Source organism: Astyanax mexicanus, chromosome 23 (genome assembly GCF_023375975.1).
Source record: "Astyanax mexicanus isolate ESR-SI-001 chromosome 23, AstMex3_surface, whole genome shotgun sequence".
Taxonomy (NCBI): Eukaryota; Metazoa; Chordata; class Actinopteri; order Characiformes; family Acestrorhamphidae; genus Astyanax; species Astyanax mexicanus.
This window is the reverse complement of record NC_064430.1, coordinates 10758177-10778345: the sequence shown is the minus strand read 5'-3', so window position 1 is coordinate 10778345 and position 20169 is coordinate 10758177. Positions and strand designations below refer to the sequence as shown.

The window sequence follows — 20169 nt, the reverse complement described above, 5'->3', positions numbered from 1 at the left end:
GGTGGATGTTTTTGTTTGGTCACTGGTGTTGGTACATGGTCTACAAAGTTTGAGAACCACTGCTTTAGTCCATATAATGTAGGCCTATGTAGCTTGCACTAATAAAGTTAATAAAATAACTTCTTCTGTACTGAATGTGGACCCAACGAAATTAAAGACGACTGGATTGAGAACACCTGATCCCCCACAAAGCAACCATAGAGAAAGATGAACATTACAATTATTTTGTTATACATTTCATTCGTTAATTTGTGTAGTTACAATGATCCAAAACACAGCAATCTCGCATAGTGCAAATTTCACAGATTGCCTGAAACTTGCTGGAAAAAAGTTAGTCAAGCCAGAACTCCCAACCTGACCGTTTACCTCTGACCCGGTATACTGATCCTGTGTCCTCTGCCTCGCCTTCCTTACTTAGACGGACAGGCCTAGGCTCGGCTAGAGTCTCTCTTTCAGAAAGTACACATTCTTCAACACTATACGGATTCAATGGATGAAAAAAAAGAAAGAAACAGACGGACAGACGGCATGTCAGCCAATCCAGCATGAATAATACAGTCAGCAGCATGCCTCAGCCTGCTACACGATCATAATGTGAATTATACATGAACGCCTTTATTTCAGTGCACACGCACTCACAAACACACATATGCGTACACAACGAAAGAGACCCAAACAGCACCCATAACACACACACACACACACACTCATCTGATCACATTGCCAGGCCTGCTATGTGCTTTCCTGCCTGCTAAATAAAGGGAATTATCTGGAAGCAGGGAAACAAAAGAAGGGGGAGGGGGAAATAAACAGTAATTCATCTGGAGGATAAACATGGGCTGCATAACGCAGTTCACGTGAGTGAGAGAGAGAGGGAGAGAGAGAGAGACATAAAGAAACAGAGAGAGAGCGAGAGAGATAGTCTCTCACACAGAGAGAGAGAGAGAGAGAGAGAGAGAGAGACATAAAGAAACAGAGAGAGAGCGAGAGAGATAGTCTCTCACACAGAGAGAGAGAGAGAGAGAGAGAGAGAGAGAGAGAGAGAGAGAGAGAGAGAAAATGAGACTGCCCTCGACTGGAATATTCCTGCTAATCCATTTCAGGCATAAGGGAAAATCAGGAGAAATGAAGGGGGGAGGAAAGGAAATGAAAAGCTATAGAACGAGGGTGGAGGAGGGGAGGGTGGGACGGAGAAAATGAAGAGAGAATGAGTTTTTGTGAGAGAGAGAGCGCGAGCGAGAGAAGGGAAAATGCACCAAACTGAGAGCACTGCAGCTGTGTAATACATCTATAAATAACTAAAATTACAGGCTGCCAGGACTGCAGTGATTTCAATCTCTCTGCTATCCTCTCTACTCTACTCTACACACACTCTTGTTTTCTCTCCATCATAAAAACCCTCTATACAGATAGCACACACTCTGTCTCTGCCTCTCTTTCTACCAACACCAAGACCACGCTGGACCTGAGAATGAATGACTGGCTCACACACATTCTTTCATTCTCTCTCTCTCTCTTCCACACACCAATATATCAACATACCAACACCTATACTGAGACCATGCTGGACCTAAGAATGAATGACACACTCACTGCTCTCTCATGGAAACACTCAAACAGACACACACACAACCCTCTTAAACGTACACACTGCTCTCTCACAGAAACACACTCTCTCAAACATACACACTTTTTCCACATAGAAATATACTTTCTCAAACTCCCTCAGACATAGCCCTCTCATAGAAACACACTTTCTGAGACACACACATACAAACTGCTCTCATTAAAACTCTCTCTCTCTCTCTCTCTCTCTCTCACACACACACACACACACACACACACACACACACACACACCTCTCACAGAAACACGCTCTCTCAAACACACACACACAGTACCCAACATTACTGGACATAGCTTAGCTAAGCTAGCTCTCCGCTAGCTGTTGAACACACACTGCACCACATGAAGAATTAAGGGAGAGTGTGGTTTAGAGAAGGTGGAACCACGCCAAGTAGCTAGCTAGTTAGCTTAGCTTAACTTACCCTAGCTTAGCTAACCCTTAGTGAGCTGTAAGCTACAGGCAGAGAGACCAAGGGCTACGGGCTACAAGCTAAAGGCTATTACTAGCCGGGTGAGCTAAGCTAGCTCGACGGAAAATGAGCTAAATAACTATCAGAAGAACAGTTAGAGCAAGATGGCGGCCACTGTACAGTCTGCAGCGTGAGCCTGTGGCTCTCCCCCCTCCTCCTCCTCCTCCTCCTCCTCTTACTACCCCCCCACCCCAACACACACACACACACACACACACACACTGTGGGAGAGAGAGAGAGAGACACACAGACACTCACTCACCCTTCCTCTCGGCCTCTTCACCGTAGACATGTTTCTTTCTTTCTTTTCGTTTTTCCCCTCTTTCTTTCTCTCCAATCGTCTATAGCTAAGCTAAGCTAGTTGTAGCTGGGTTAGTTAGCTAGCCCAACAAAAGCTTTGCCCTTTAGCAGTTTTTTTTCCTTCCTTCTCCTGCGTGCTCTTTCTCTTTCTCCCTCTTTTTTTTCTTTCAGTCTATCTCTCTCTTCTCTCTCTCTACAGGCGCAGGCGGCTCACGGCTCTTCTTCCCTGGGACGGATAAAACGGTGGGACGAGGCCGCACTACTCGCCCGCCTTCCTCTCATTCTTCTGCCGATCTCCTCCAGCTCCACCGCCGCCGCCGGCGCCGCTTTCCTCCCTCTCTCTCTCTCTCCCGCGGTCCGTCCGTCCGGCAAACTAGCTAAGCTAGCTCGCTAGCTAATCTAACTAACTAAATGACTGATTGAATGGCGCTCCTGTGTTTTCTATGCTTCCTCCTCTCTGATTAAAGTAACTAGTTAGCTAGCGCTACTCCTCCTTTTACACACACTCAAAAAAATATAGTTTTCTCTCTCTTCTCTCCCTCTTTTCCCTCTGTTCCCTCTTCCCTATTGCTCTTTTCTCCGCTCCGCTCCTCTCCTCTCCCTCGCTCTCTCTCCAGCCCGGGTGTGTGCTGCTGCGAGCGGCGGCGGAGCGAAATGAAAGCAGCACAAAGCATCAAAATGCATCAGCATGAATATTAGAGATGTCGTTAAAATCCGGACTCGTTTTTTTCCCTCTCTCTCTCTTTCTCTCCCTCGCTCACTCACTCACACACACACACACTCTGTGTGTGTATGTAGCTGTGTGGAAGAAGAAAAGGCCACCAGATGGGGCTAGCAGTTATTACATTTACAACTTTCACAACCAACTTTAACCCTCAAAACATTACTGGACTACTACTCAAGACTCCTGGGCTAGGGGTGGGTGATATGGCTCTAAAATAATAATGACAATGTTTCAAGTTTTTTTTCTTTCATTTTTTATAAACCATATTTCTGCTGAAATTTCTGCCAAAACTTAGATTTTTTTACAAATAATTTCAAGCATATATTACTGCAACAAATACATATTTAAGTTGTATGTAGTATTAAATAGTATAGACAGCAAAATTGGGGATTTTGGAGATCGAATGAATAGTTCTGATGTTGAAAGCATCCTCACCACAACTGGTGGGCAATCAGTTGTGTCACCATCACCTTTTAGAAATAAAAATAAAGGACGCCCACCACGACTCACCTTCTGTGGAGTCAAAATATAGAAACAAAACTGATCTATATTTATATAAATGAAAATTGGTTTACATTTTTTATATATTTTTTTAAAATAAAAAAATAAACATTTTGATAAAATATATCAGAAATGAGTCGCTGCGCTTCATATATATATACTTCATATGTGTCTGAGGAGGAATGTGCTAAGTAGTCTTCACCCTCCTGGTGTAGGGTCATTACTAGTGATAGGGGGAGTACTAATGAATGGATTGGGTAATTGGCCGTGTAAATTGGGGTGTAAAAAATAAAATAAAACAAAAAAACTACAAACATTTTAATCTAGGAAATGTATATAAAAGAATAAACATTTTCTTTTATTATTAACCATTAATCCATTAGTATGGTTTGTTCTCAAAATTGCCATATATAATATTTCTATTGGCTAGTCCACGTAACGTGAACTTTGTATTCATGTATGCAAAATAGCTGACTAATATATCATCAGTGAGTTTTACGTAGATGTAGAACATAGACACTTCAAGCTGATGTTTTAGGGATGCTCTGACCCATTCATCTAGCCAACACAAATTGTCAGCTCTTGTCAAAGTGGCTTTGCTGCCTAACATCGAACCTATATCCCACCTCTTGATAGATTCCAATGTAAAGAGATAATCAATGCTAATATAAGTGCATCAGTTTTCTCTAACAGAGAATTTTGTAAGACCCACAAATCAAAAAAGCATGTTTGGTTTGAGCCAAAAGAAATCAGTGCATCTCTAAATGCTATTCACTTGATGTCATTGGTTTTAATGTTATGGGTGATTGACCAGTATATATCAGAGTTTAAGATACAGTACCAAAAACAACCAGTTTAACTTTATATCATAGACAAGATAACATAGACACCAGACCTGTGCTGGACACAGGTGGAATTTGGCCTCCATATTCTAACTATCCGTGCAGTGTATACACATATACCCACTGAGTACATTGAAAAGACACAGTGATATTGTGGAGCACGTGCCCGAAGCAGTGGGAAGCCATTGCTCAGGTGCCCGGGGAGCAATTAAGGTTGCGGGCCTAGCTCCAGGGCCCAACAATGGCGGCCCTCCAAACCCAGGTATTGAACTTTGTCTTTGATGGCCCAGTGCTCTAATCACCGAGGTACCACTGTCCCATAAAGAGAGCTTAGAAAATATTTCTAAATGTCCAGTCCAGCATGAAGAGGAACTGGCCAACATGTGCAGCTCATGTACACACATGGGAAAAATATTTCTATAATAAATGAAGATGTGAAACTTCATGCTGTACAAATCAGAGCTGGGCCAAAAAAAGAAAAGATTCTATTTCTTTGGTCTTACTCATTCTCATATATTCATGCATTAGTTCATACACACTGACTCCCTGTGAGTCAGAACACAGACACAAACACGGTAAAATACAGCTGGCACTGCACAAGGATCAATATGTAGCTTTAGGTTCCTTTTCTGTTTTCTGGGTCTGGTAAGGCCAGACATTTAAAATATACAATGGCACAATGTATGATATTTATATTTATTTTCTTTTTTCCTGAGGTTTGTAAAGTTGAATTTGACAGAAGGATTACAATTATTTTCCTGTTGAGATTCTCTGCCTTAACTGCGGAAATTCCTGTTTCATTCAATTTAGCCAGGGTCAATGGTTTTTACTTACTGCTAAGCTGTTGCTAAAAGGTTGCTGTAGTATTCCCTGTGTATTCCACGGTATTCCTGGAGATTACCTTATAGTGTTGCTAAGTGATAATTAGATGGGTGCTATAGTGTTGCAAGGTGTTGCAATCATGTTTCAGGCAGTTGCTATGATGTTGCTATGGTGTGCCAGGTGGTTGTGAAGTGGTTGCTGTGGCACATCATGTTGTTGGACGGGCATTGGAAATACACCAGTATTATCTTGACCAGGGAGCATCTGAATATTTAATATCTAAAATTATTCACTGAAAAATTGCTAAAAAGTTTTGCCAATAAATGAAAAGACCTAAAAATGTATGTAGAACAATTACTAACTATGACTTAATGACACTATGCCTTTTTTGTCATATGGTGTTTTGTTGGTATGCTGGTTTGCCAGTTAAGTAAATAAATACTTTTAAATAGTAGTATTGTATTTTTTCCTTTGAGTATAGAGGCAAACATACATGATTTCATTTATGCAATTGAGAAACAAGTGTTGTTTAATTTTGTTTGATTTAGGTTTTAGCTTAAAATCGTAATCTTAAAATATGAATTTAGCCAAAAACATTTATATGACGAAAACAAATGACAAAAACCCACAGCAAAAACACACACAACCTGAACAATGTTGAGTTATAAAAGCATCAATATCTCGAAAACCAAGGGACGATATACAGTACCAGTCAAAAGTTTGGACACAAATCAATTAAGGGACACATGGAATTATGTACTAAACAAAAAACGTATTTGTCCTCCACAATCCCCTGATCTAAACCCGATGAACTAAGATGGTGATTTGGGAGGAGCTGGAGCTTTAAAGCGTGAAGGAAAAGCAGCAACTATTGTTCAGCACCTCCAGGAACTCCTTCCTTCAAGACGCTGAGAAAACTATTCCAGGTGACTCTACTTCATAAAGACACTGAGATTAAAATACCAAGAGTGTGCAGATCTGTCCTCAAAGATAAATGTGCTTTTTAGAAGAATCTAAAGTATAAAACAAAAAATCTTTTTTTTTTAAGTCTACAAAATTTACAAAATTCCACATGTGCCCCTGTAAGGCTTTAATGTCTTTAATATTAAACCTAACACCTTACACTAACCCTAGTGTAAAAAAATCATAAAATGAGAAGAGGTGTGTTCAAACTTTTCACTGGCACTAGATTTTACATTTACATACCGTTGACTCACAACAAAGAAAACCAGAAACAAAGAAAAAAAAAGAGGAATGTAAAAGAAAAGAAAGAATGTGTCAACCAGAGGCAAAAAAAGAACAGATCCAATGTCACATACACACAGAGACACATGCAAACACATGGAGGCACACACACACAGGCGGGGTGAAGGAGCAGCATGTGTGGCTGTAATGTGCTGAGAGGGAGAGAGGGGGAGATACAGGCACATGCTGGCGCAGTCACATGGCACAAATGGCCCTGGCGCCATGGTAACCAAACAGTTAATATGCAAATGGGTGGGAATAGCTGGGCTCTGCTGTGGGGAGGAGTTCACCTTGTGTGGGGGGGTGGGGGGTGTTTGGCACAGGAGCATAGGTGCCAGTCTCCGCATCATTATCTAACCACTGCAGCTTCACTGAACAAAACAGAGAAGTGCAAGAAAGAAAGAGAGAGAGAAAGAGAGAGCGAGAGAGCATGCTGAAACAAACAGAAATGTTGACCATCTTAACTCTTCTTCCACACAAAGCTAGATCACTTCATGCTTTCACTTTCTTTTTCTCCGGCCCGCGAAAGTAATGGTAAACCTGCCACTTGCAAAACTCTGGAAACCCTGATAGAAACTGAATACAGTCCTATTATTATATTTCCACTGAACTCAAACATTAATAATAATGTCCAAAAGAGGAACTGCACTCATATCTCATAATGTCTGTTTAATAAAATGATCAAGATGTACGCAAAGAAGAGTGTGATGTGAAACGTGCTATTCTAGAGAAACTAGTTGAGGCAGAATGGTCACATAAATGGTAAAACTTCATATAGCATATTTTCAAATGCTGCTTTTTCATAGAAATTAAGGAAATTTTTTTGCCACGGACGAATCTGTAATTCTCACTAAGGTTTTATTTAAGCCTAGTATACACTACATGTCTTTTAAAGTTAGAGCCAATTTTAGACGTTTTTTTTTTAATACAGAATCTGGACCAATGTAGAGCCAACATACAGGTAACCTCATATTACCTATGAGATTCAGATGCCAACATAGAGGTGCACTAATTTGATGTATCATTGGTTGTGCTGCTAATTGTGCAGAAGCAAACAAAACCTGTAAAAAAACGTTGCTGTGTAAAGTTGTGGGGTGGAGATATGGTCAGCATGGTCTTTACACATTACATAAAGAGCGGGAGGTCAGTAAACCACCTGATGGCTACTCCAGCTGCTGCAGTAGCGCTAACGGTATATGATGGAACGGAAAATTTTAATAAGATAAAAAAAAAGACTGCAATTACTTTTTATGTAACCCACTAGGTGTTGTTTGTTGTAGATAAACAGTTACTTCAGAAAATGTCTGTTTCCATTGGCTGCTGTTGGAGTTGGTGAAGAGTTTATACTACTAGACTCCAAAATTCAGGTAGACAATATAAAACGTTGGATTTTCATTGCCTGAAGCAATAGCCAACTAACACAACTAAAAATTGGGGTTACAATCAGGCTAAAAGTCATGTGGTGTAGGGAAAATAGTTCAAGACAAAAGATACATCTTAGGCTAAAGAGTTCAAAATTGAAAAAGGTGGTTTTAAACTCATATAAGATCTGGGGAGATTGACCGGCGGCCCACCGAACCTGGGTATCAAACGCACAACCTTGTAATTGATGGCCAAGTGCTCCAACCATTAAGGCTGCACAATATATCGTAATATTGTCGAAAGCGCAATAGTCAATATTTTGTGCACTGTAACATTTTTATGCCTTTTATTTCCTGCTTGATGAAGAAAAAAGTCTCACTGTTTATATTTTAGGTGGCAGATGGTATCATTATTATAGATGGTATCTTTCCAATGCCATTTATGTTACTTCAATCATGAATGATGAACAGATTGCATGATAAATATCACTGGCTAAATCATCATCAATTTTGAGCAAAATTCCTCCTATATTTTTTAATATATCACAATATAAAGTACCTGTCAAACGTTTGGACACACCTTTTGAATTAGGGTTTTTACTTTATTTAATGTACTATTTTCTACATTGTAGATAAATATTAAATACAATAAAGCCATACAGGAACACATGCTGAATTAGTCACACTTTTGGTATTTTAATCTCAGTGTCTTCATGAGGGAGAATCACCGAAAATAGTTTTCTAAGCGACTTGAAGGAGTTCCTGGAGGTGCTGAACAATAGTTGCTGCTTTTCCCAAATTGCCCATCTCAGTTACTATGTAATTTGTTCATTTTTGTAATATTAATCTATTTAAAAAAATACAATAAATAAAGAAATCAAGAAAAATACTGAATAAGAAGGTGTGTCCAAACTTTTGACTGGTACTGTAGATTGCAAAACCAAAACATTTTTTTTGTTTCTTTTTTTTTTCTCAACATTGTAGAGCCCTACCAACCACTGAGCAACCACTGGCTTAAACCCGGAACACATTCTCTGTTGGTAATGCTCCTCTGTACACATTCTCTTTATGTCAGTTAATATAAGACAATCGTTACACAGTGCTAAGTACTGTTAGCTGTATGCTAACACCTGTGTAGGCTTAAAAAAGAGATGCTACACTGCCCTTAGCCAGCTGTTAGCAGAGGTTATGCTGGTGTGCTGGTTAACTGAATATAGATTACACTGTCAGGGCCTGCAGAAGAAAGATTTGGGTCCGTAATTAGCACTGGAACTGCAGGCTAATGTGGCGCTATACTGAAGAGAGCAAGGACGAAAGAAGAGCAATAGGGAAAAGGAGAGCGGCGGGAAAAAAAACATGAGGGCAAGCTGATTAATGAAAGAGGACATGATGCGTAGCAGTGTTTCCTGAACCCATTAAACATGGCAGCAGCTATTAATGACCCTTACAGGCTACAGCACAGGCTAGCACGGCCCCCTAGCGAGGCCCTCTCAAACATGTGCTTGTGCTCACGCTCAAACACACACAAACACACACAAACACACACACAAACACACACACAAACACACACACAAACACACACACAAACACACACACAAACACACACACAAACACACACACAAACACACACACACACACACACACACACACATTATGCTGTGTGCTTTTGACCTAGAGACACACAGACAGAGGACATTTTTGACCCCACACACAGCACTTGCCTTACTCTTAACTTACATGAATGCTTACTGACAAATCAATAGTTGCCAATTCTAATTATAATAAACGGATCAATAGAAACTCTTATAAAATTACCTAAAATAAAATCTTTTTAAGCTGACTTCCATTAAAAGTTTACGAGGTTTTTTCTCTTTCCTGTAAAGTTGCTGTTTTGAAGATAAGTGTTTTTCATTGGACAGCGACGATATGCTACGTACACACATAACATTACGTACCGTGATCAGTGCTGCGACATGGCTTGTTAAAAAAAAATACAGTGGCCTACCAGGAAAAGTCAAAGTCATGAGAGTAAATTGCTAATATTAAAAGGGAAAAGTAGATTAATTACTTGGGTTGCCAATTTAAGAAGCTCAAAAAGAAAGGAGCATTTTCCCAATATGATCGTTACAGGGCTGCTGTGATTACCATCAGTTAGCTATATTTCTAACCTGCTGCTTTTTAATGCTATATTTTTACAGTTAATAATCCAGTTGATAATCCACTGTCTAGATTTCTACCACATCATGCAGTAGTCTAGCCTTTCGAAATCCGTTGCTGGTTATGGATTTTTTTTTTTACACTGTTCCACATTGTCACACTGATCCACTGGAAGACTTGAGCAAAAATTGCTCTTAGCATGCAGCCGGTTTTGGTAAATTACACTTCCGCTCAGCTCAGAGCTCCACTTTGAATGCATGATTCAAGCTGCAGTCGAGTGGCTGCAAATACTTTTTTAATCTTCATGCTTGTTTTACTAAAAAAAAGATTTTGGGTAAATAAAGCACTTATGTTTATTTACAGTAAGCTTAAATTTCCAATGTTTCCGTAGTGTTCAAAGCGTATAAAAAAGTAGCGCCGTATAGCCTGTGAATTGTGGTAATCTCTATGGGCACAAGTTTTCACATTTATTACTCAGGTAGAAGTATAGATACTAGGGTTTAAAATACTTATGTAGAAGTTGAAGTATCAACAAGATTTTTACTTAAGTACAAGTATAAAAGTATTTGATTCATAACTACATAAGGTATAAAAGTAAAAGTAATGCAAGGGGAAAAAATGCCATTAAGGACAAAAGCTTCGACCGCTCCACAGGGTCCTGCAGTGGATGCCGAATGAATCTGAGAGAGATGGATCTGTTTCTAGATAAAAAAAAATTGTTATAAGTATACTTATTAGTATTCTGAATATTACAGTTAATGTTCTTGGACCATTTAATCTGTCAAGTTTTCTGGATGTTCTTATAACATTTTTATTAAAAACTTTTTTTTTTTAATTCTCATAACATCACTGCACATTATTTCTGAAAGTTACAAGCTAACCCTCATGGAACCTTTTCAAAATGTTGCTAAACAATCTTATAATCTTCTCTGTTACCTGGGTTAACACTGTTATAAAATGTGGTTCAAATGTAGCTCAAAGCACGTCCTGAATTGGTGGGATGTAAAAAAAAAAAAAAAAAGTGACCAGGGTTAAATGGGTTCTTAGCCTGTTGAGCCAATGAGAGCCCAGTAAGCTTGTATTTTTGAAACTGTCTATGAGTGAAGAGTATATTTTTTTCCTTTAGTCTTTTCTTTGGTGAAACGTCTGGCAACCACAAGAGATCCAGAGGCAGCTACAGTGCTTAACCTACAACTGTCTGGCCTTCTTATTATTATTTTTTTTAACTTGCAGTATTTTCAAAGCTTTTTTGTGGAGAACATCAGTTCTGAGCCTACGGATACAAATACTGTACAATCTGCTACTCAAATCTTTCTCCAAGCTGCTCACACACAGAGGACAAAAAATAGCCTTCAGCAAGTTTGAAAAAAGAGGAAGAAGTGTGTAAGCAATCCATTTATGTAATCTGTCCACCGACACCAACCCAGGCAGTCAGTTTAGTGACAGGCTGAACAGTCTGGTTCTGAGTCCTTTTACTAACTCTGATCTAGAGAGGCTGAACAAACTTCTAAAATGGCTTCATATCTGTGTCTCGACATGGACAGGATATTTATAGTAATCAGCCTATAAAGATTTCCTTCCATGGCTAGAGCACACAAGTTGCTATGCTAATGGCTCCTCGGCCTACAATTAGAAATTCATGTCGAAACCTAATTAGCCACGCAGGCTGTTGGATGCAGGGTTATATAAGGAAAGGAATACACAGATGAGGCTAAACTTTATGACCACTGTTAAGCTCATTATCTTATATAGCTTATATATCTATAATGGAAAATGAGAACAGTGTAATTTTTTCTTTTGCTAAAAACAGTAAAAAAAAAAATAGTACCCTGATGTTATAATTAGGGGTGGGTGATATGGCACGATATTTTTAGGGTATAATATCGTTCAAGATATTCAAAAATATTGGTGATATTATCGTGTACGATACGATATGGCACACCCCTACCTACCAGACACCCTGTTTTTAGACTGACAATACGTAATCATGCACTGATAGTGCTGGGTTATACAGTAAAAAGAAAAATATATATATCACAGAATTTAAAGACCTTTTCACAATAAACAGCTTTTTCATGTATAGTACAGTGATTCTTGTTTAATGTTGGCAGCACATGATCCAATTGAACTGAATTTTGTACACTTTTTGTAATGAAATGTACAGTTTGGTCAATGTTCTTTCAGTAATAAAGAGATCCTCAATATGTTTATTGTGGATACCATAAGAAAATGTAACAGAATATATTAAAATATCGGTATATTGTCCAGCTCTATTTAGAACATTTTAATTTAAGGCATTTATCAGACACCCTTATCCAGAACAACTTACAAAATTTCTTCCCTGTTTCTTTAGAAAATCACTTATCCTTATCCAATGCCATTTGCTTAATTTATGAGTGCTCTTAATATTTTGGCTCTTTATGTTGTTTCTTAGGCCTCGTCCCAATTCCCAAATTCTCAAGTACTCGCATCAGGGACCTGCAAGGGCTAAAGTTGTTGCCAGAGAGCCCTTGTTTTATCAGTAAAGCAAATCCACAAGAGACCAGACTAATCAGAAGAGAATTACCCCAAAAGTTGTGGTGAAACCATCCCTCAGTTTCAGACACTGCCACAGTCTTTCAGAGAAGAAGAGAAAGAGTGTACACATTTTTACAGATTAACATAGCTAGCTGGCTTTAACTAATGGTAATGATAATTGTCTAATGGCTGTCTAATAGACGCTGTTAGGTAGCATTTTCTCGTTATATCAGTCAGACAATGGAAGCATAACTGTGGCCAGTTAGCTTTAAGCAGGATGCATAAGTATCCAGTTTCGTGTGCTTTTGTATCCAGTGAACTCTATTGTTGCTATCTACAGAACATGCCACCCTATTGCATTAAACAACCACAAAAACATCATGATTTGCCAGTGTAGTCCAGTGCTATTAGCGAGATTTATAAAGCAGCTGTTGACCACGCTAGTCCATCTACACGACCAGCTTGGCCAATATGGTCAGCCACCTGCTAAACTCTCAGCTAAACTGCTTCACCAGGTTTTCAACTAGTTTTAAATCAACCTATATTTAAACTCTGAAAACAGGTATAAAATAGACTGCTTTTAAGATAGAATACAGATATCAGAATTTAGATTTTTTTCATCATTTCAAAAATGAGACAATATTATTGTGTACAATACATTACGCACATCCCTAACTGGGTCTAAAGTGACCTGGATTAGCATTATAGAGCAAGCTAACACATTTAACCTTGTAATGCTAACCCAGATAGAAGTAGGCCCAATTTCTAGAATCTTAAAAAAATATATAAATTATTTATATATGAGAAAAAAAATCAAGATGCACACAAACGCAGGTGATACTCCTGCAGAAGTAGAGGCTGTGCTGGCAGAGGTGCTTGCTTCTGTTCAAATTTCTACTTCCTGTTGTGATCCAGTGGGAACAGAGTTTAAGCACGTGTTCGGCTGAGAGGAGCTGCACTTGTGGCATGCAAATATCTGGGGTCACTAAATACAACAGCAATATTTATATCAACAACAATATATCAGTAACAATAACAGTGAAATCTGTGACTTGACCTATCCTAAAACTGACGAGGACCAGAACCAACAGACCAGATATACCTTATTGTACAGACTAAAAGGTGCATTGTATTATAAGGCTCACTCTATTTTCTGGTCTATTTTCACACATAAACCGCACTGGATTATAATAGTAAGTAAAAAGGGTGTCACACGGTAATCTACACAGATTTCTGTCCTGAAAACTGTTTATTTGGCGCTTCCATACATATTTTTAAGTTTAGATTTCCAATATTTTCAACAGCGTGGTCAGCACCAGCGCTAGCCATGGTTAGAAGCAGTTTTTAGCGCTAGTAAGTGCAGCCCATCAGTGCTATACTGAGTACCTTTGAGTGTTCAGGTAACCCAGGGTGCTATCAGCTAGCAGTTCGTCCCACATAGCTTGTTTTAACACGGTAATCACACAGGCTACAGTCCGATATACTCACCTCTGAGTGGTGAAAGAGCTAGCGCTGTGGTTAGCGGCTAATGCTAATACTGCTCCAGCCTTGGTGCTGGAGAAATTTCATTGAAACTCCTTTATAATGCTGCACTTCAGCGGAGTGGCTTTACGTCTATTTTCTGGTCTATTTTCACACATAAAACGCACTGGATTATAATAGTAAGTAACAAGGGTGTCACACGGTTATCTACACAGATCTCTGTTCTGAAAACTGTTTATTTGAATGAGTAAAGAGCTTCCTTTATTTACAGTATGCTTAGATTTCCAATATTTTCAACAGCGTGGTCAGCAACAGCGCTACCCGTGGTTAGCATCAGTGCTTAGCGCTAGTAAATAACACCCGTCAGAACTACACTGAGGAACACTGAGTGTTCAGTTAACCCAGGGCGCTATCAGTTAGCAGTTTTTCCCACATAGCTTGTTTTAACACGGTAATCACGCAGGCTACAGTTCGATATACTCACTTCTGAGCGGCGAAAAAGCTAGCGCTGTGGTTAGCGGATAATGCTAATACTGCTCCAGCCTTGGTGCTGGAGAAACTTAATTGAAACTCCTTTATAATGCTGCACTTCAGCGGAGTAGCTTTACATAAGGCGCACTGTGGCTTTGCAGGAACTGATGCCATTTATTATTGTATTTTGCCCTCCTTTCACTCATTAACACTACTATTTTTAATTAAACAGAAAAAAAATCATATGGACAGCTTCTCTAAATGTATATAGCTTCTATAAAGTATGACAGCATAAAGTGTAATAAGTGTAAGCAACTCTGTGACATGTTATGAGTCTAATTTAAGAGCACATGCCAGAATGTCTTTGTCTAATTTAATTAGTGAGCTGGATACTTAAAATACACACTGTAGACTGCACAAACACAGGCACACACGTACACATACACACACAAAATTAAAACATAATAGAGCAGAAGTTTCAAGCTTACCGTACCAGTCTATTTGTTATCTACTGTTGTTTCTAAAATGATTAACAGCAGTTTGAAAGGAGAACAATCCTCCATTTTGTGCTAGACGAGAGTAAAGGATTAACATATTGGGCTGATGATGGAAGATACTGGAAGAGCAAGTAAAACGAGCAGTTTGAGCAGTACAGAGTATAGCTACGGTACAGTAATATAGCTAAACATGCTACACACGTACACTTGCACATGTAGGTGAGATTGTAAAACTTTGCCCTCTTTAACCTGGGAAACATGAGATTGTGAAATCAGATGTTTTCTTTTGGTATAAACAAAATCCAGGACCATGACCACCGTGTCATGGGAGCTGAAGAAACGTGGGGAGGCTGCCTGAGAAACCTGCTGACACTGTGTTGACTCTGTGACCAACTGGTGACCTGCCTTTATAACTTTATCGCTTTATAACCTGGCAGTTGGAAACCACTGTACTGGCCATTTCAATAGGCCACACAATCTAAAACTGAGTTTACATAGATGTTAACCTTTATGCACAAGAATTAGGCTCATTACCACAAATACAGTGTGGTGTTACCAGTGTTAAACTGGTATAAACACACAAATAGGCTATGTTTGGAGTCAGACTGCAAAACGATAACTGAGTTTTGGCTAATCTAGACAGATTTTTGATAGTCTGGACTTTTCTGCAATAAGATATGTCTGAAGGTGGTGTAAAATAGGGTTGAGACAATATATAATTATTATGATATATCATGTTGTTTTAATCGTATTGAATCGTATCGATATGTAGCATCAAATATTGATACTTTTATTGAAACATAGGCACTCTAAACTCCCTAAGACTTGACCCCTAATTTGACTTACTAAAAATGCAGTGAATTATCGTAGAGAATTGTCTTGCGATAGGAATGTATCGTGATCATGTCTTATCGTGATTCAGATCCCTAGTATGAAATTCGGACACGAAATACAATTGGATCTGTTTAGATGCTTCTTAGTCTGGATCATACCTGTCAAGTCTCCCGTTTTGGCCGGGAAACTACCGTATTTTACTCCTCTTTCCCGCCGTCCTCCCGTATTAGTATTTTCCCGTAAATTTCCCGTATTATACTGAATAAAAAAATGTATAGGCCACAGGCGACAATGCACTGACCGCTGTGTGTCTCTTAACCAATCGTGGTGCCGGTTCAAGGAGAAAGTCCCGCCTTTCAGGAGAAACAGCCAATCAGTTAGCTGGTTTTGCGGAGCGCAGTTTAGTGTGCGGGAAGCCCCGCCCCTCCCCTCGCTGTGAGTTCAGGCAGCTAGTCGGAGCAGCTGTCGTTAAAACTAATCTGGATATACGGAGATTTTTCTAAAAGAAAGGTAATTAACCATGTAAACTGTGATGAGATTGTTTCTGATAGCTGGTTAAAAAGACCCTTCTCTGAATCAAAACATAAATTAAACCCACTGTGTGTTTAATAAAATATAGCTTGTGACTCAGTTATCTTAACTTTAGAATTAGCTAGATAGATATTCAGGGTTTGAGAAAAATCTACATATATATATATATAATGCCCTGCCCTGATGTGCCTGATCAGCCAATAACTATCATTTCCAAACTCTATTAGTTCAGGGCTAGTTTTAGGGTTTGTTAGAATTTGTTTACATCTCAAGTATTGTGGTAATGTATTATAATGTAATGTAATGTATTATTTAGAAGGGGTAGAAGAGATGGTTGAGCTGGAGAGAGAGAAAATGTGGAGAGGGCTGAAAGTAACTGAACTGATCAGAAGTGGACTGAACGATAGAAAGAAGTATTAATGAAATATTATTAATTGTGTAGGCCCCTTAGGACTATTATTTACTTATGGAATATATCTGATCCATGTCCTTTTTGTAAATTTGTGCACCCTTCAATTTCATCTATTATCTATAAAATCTATTAAATAAAAAATATATATATAAAATAAAAAATATATATATTTATACTTTATATTTAAAAAAATGTTTCCCCTCGTTTGGGCTGTTGGGGCGGCGGAAAAAATCCCTTATTTTTAAGTCCAAAACTTGACAGGTATGGTCTGGATGCTCTGAAGTCTCAAATCAGATGCTCAAATCAAAGCATATTTAATGCTTTGATCAGACATGTTTGTGATGTTCAGACAAATCCAATCTGATCACTTGCAAATAGCAGTATGAATAGTCATAACAACAGATCTGATTTTCGAAACAAATCCCGATTTCCCTGCAGTCTGAACACAACCTTACCGGCACACGTCTGGACGTCTGACCTCGTCCTGGCCTGGCCTTGCCCGCGAAGGGTTAACTGGACTGCAGCGGAAGGAGGTCAAGTTGTGTCATCGGCCGAAACGCCTGACATTCCACCCACACAACCAAACCATCCCCCCAGCAAGTACAATCAGATCGACCGGCTCACTCACACACTCACACTCACAGACACGCATATAAAGGCACACGTCAGCTCCTAAACAAAAAAGTCAAAGGGTAATTGACCCTCAGTGGAAGTGAGGTGAACTTTAAACCCACATTCAGACCAGAAGAAAAGAAAGAAGAAAAAGAGACGGTGTTTGATTTAGACCTACTGTGTGGTTTGGCCTGGACGACTTCCCACGTGCTCCCTCTCTCTCTCTCTCTCTTTCTCTCTCTGCAGTCCAATGCCAAGTTAACTCGCCCCTCCCTCTCTCTCTCTCTCTCTCTCTCTCTCTCTCTCTCTCTCTCTCTCTCTCTCTCTCTCTCTCTCTCTCTCTCTCTCTCTCTCTCTCTCTCTCTCTCTCTCTCTCTCTCTCTCTCTCTCTCTCTCTCTCTCTCTCTCTCTCTCTCTCTCTCTCTCTCTCTCTCTCTCTCTCTCTCTCTCTCTCTCTCTCTCTCTCTCTCTCTCTCTCTCTCTCTCTCTCTCTCTTTTTATCTCCCTCCCCTTCCGTTTTGTTCCTCAGCACGCTCTTTTTCGTACACTACTTCCTGCTGATCTTTAACCTTTTAGGCACGTCCTCTTTCTTTCTGTCTAGCCCTTAGGCCAGCCCCCCTCACACACACCACACACACATATACATAGAGCCTGGCAGTGAGCACTGGTGGCTGCTGATCTCAGATCAGAAGTTGTTATTTCTCAGTCTAGATTTCTCTATCTCACTCTCACACACACACCATAGACACACACACACACACACACACACACACACACACACACACACTGAAAAAGGGAAGGGTGTGTGCGAGAGAGTGACAGGGTGTCAGGTTGCAGTGCTGCTTGGAGGCCTGGCCTGGCAGGCTGAGTGACTGAGTTATATAAACCTCACTGTGGCAGGGTCAGGAAGCAACAAAGCCAGCGATTCAACTGAGGCCCTCGGCCTCACACGCACACACACACACACACACACTAACACACACATGGAAACCACATAAACACTCGCAACACTCTGTTCACGCTCAACATACACACACGGAACTACACCCAAACACATCAACAACTGCATAAACACCCAAGCCGATTTGATCCCACACACACACTGGCCATAAAGCCAGCACGCACCAGAGGTTCCCCTCTCCATCATACAGATGTAAAAGAGGAGGAGGAAGAAGTGGGTGAGGTATTCAAGCATGCATTAATGTGGCACCTGCATATTCTCATTTTTATTTTTTATGACATTTTATTTTGTAGCACGGCAATCTTCCCCCCCCCTCTCTCTCTCTCACGCGCTCTCTCACACACACATTCACAGATCACTTCAGTTTCTGAATCAGTTTCTCTGATTTTGCTATTTAGGTTTATGTTTGAGCCAAATGAACATTATTGATTAATTCTATAAACTACAGACAACATTTCTCCCAAATCCCAAATAAAAATATTGTCATTTAGAGCATTTATTAGAAGAAAATGAGAAATGGATGAAAAAGATGCAGAACTTACAGACCTCAAATAATAATAAGGAAATAAGAAAACAAGTTTATAATTATAAGGTTTTAAGAGTTTAGACATCGATATTTGGTGGAATCACCCTGGTTTTTAATCACAGTTTTCATGCAATTTTCAATTTGGCATGTTCTCCTCCACCAGCCTTACACACTGCTTTTGGATAACTTTATGCCTTTACTGATGGCTTGTGATCATCCATCTTCCTCTTGATTATATTCCATAAGTATTCAATTTGGTAAAAACAAAGAAACTCATTATTTTTAAGTGGTCTCTTATTTTTTTCCAGAGCTGTATATATTAGGGGTGGGACTCGTGTAGGCACCTTACGATTCGATTTTATTATGATTTGCAAGGTCTGAAATGCGATTATAAAAAGATTATTGACCTTTTTCTTCTATACAGGATTTATTTTTTTCTCATTGCATGACTACTTCATCCTTTTTTAAAATAAAGTATCTGTAATGATCCATAATGAATCCCTCTATTGCATAGGTTCTTTGACACTATTCCTATTTACTTGAAAAAAAGTACAGTTATTTTAATTAATCAAATGATTAATACAAAAAAGAATTAATCTTGTTATGGAACGTAAGAATAAAGGATTATGCCTTTTTTTTTGTCTCAGGGCAGTTTTGAAGCTTTTTAAGTTAGAATATTGTAATGTGCAGAGTTACTCAGTTTAACTAAGAGCTTCAATAGAGGAAATGAACTAAATAAAGTGTAGCTGCATATTCTAAACCTACCTTAGAAAGAGGAAACGCTAAACCGTACAATACAGCCCTCATCATCACAGCTGGTCCCTCAGTGTCTGTCAGATCAGTAGACTGTTCATGGTCTTTGGGGGACATTCTAATAAATCCCATACAGTATATTATATATTTATTTTTTTACATTACCATCAATCCAGAGAACACAGTTAGTTCCACTGCTCCACAGCCTAAAGCTGGGGGGACTTTATACCCCTTTAACCCCCACTTTAGCCCATGCCTAGCATTAGGGAGTATGGTGTCAATAGGTTCATGTCTAAATGCTGCAGAGACTAGACAATTTGTGCATGTCTGTGTGTGTGTGTGTGTGCACATCTCTGTCAGCAATATTTTACAGTTTTATTTATGCATTCATTTATTTGTTATATTGTCATTTAGAGCATTTATTTGCAGTAAATGAGAAATAGCTTAACTAAAAAAAAAACATGCAGAGCGTTCAGACCTCTTTTTTTAAGGGTTTAGAAATCAATATTTGGTAGTATAACCCTG

General features: G+C 39.2%; 1 protein-coding gene across 9 annotated transcripts in view; it reads right to left on the bottom strand.

Moving 5' to 3' along the window:
- chd9 (chromodomain helicase DNA binding protein 9) overlaps positions 1-20169 on the bottom strand; it is a 109678-nt gene that overhangs the window by 68834 nt on the left and 20675 nt on the right. The window contains exon 1 of one of the 9 annotated variants that reach the window (XM_049471405.1): positions 17248-17471. The exons of 6 other annotated variants lie outside the window; for them this stretch is intronic. Coding sequence is in view for 1 of the 3 variants with exons in the window: in XM_049471403.1 (XP_049327360.1) it covers positions 2359-2388 (30 nt within the window). In the remaining 2 variants the exon portion in view is untranslated. Of the gene's footprint in view, positions 1-2048; positions 2208-2358; positions 3207-17247; positions 17472-20169 lie in introns of those variants that run through there. 2 more of the 9 variants (XM_049471403.1, XM_049471404.1) reach the window with 2 other exon arrangements.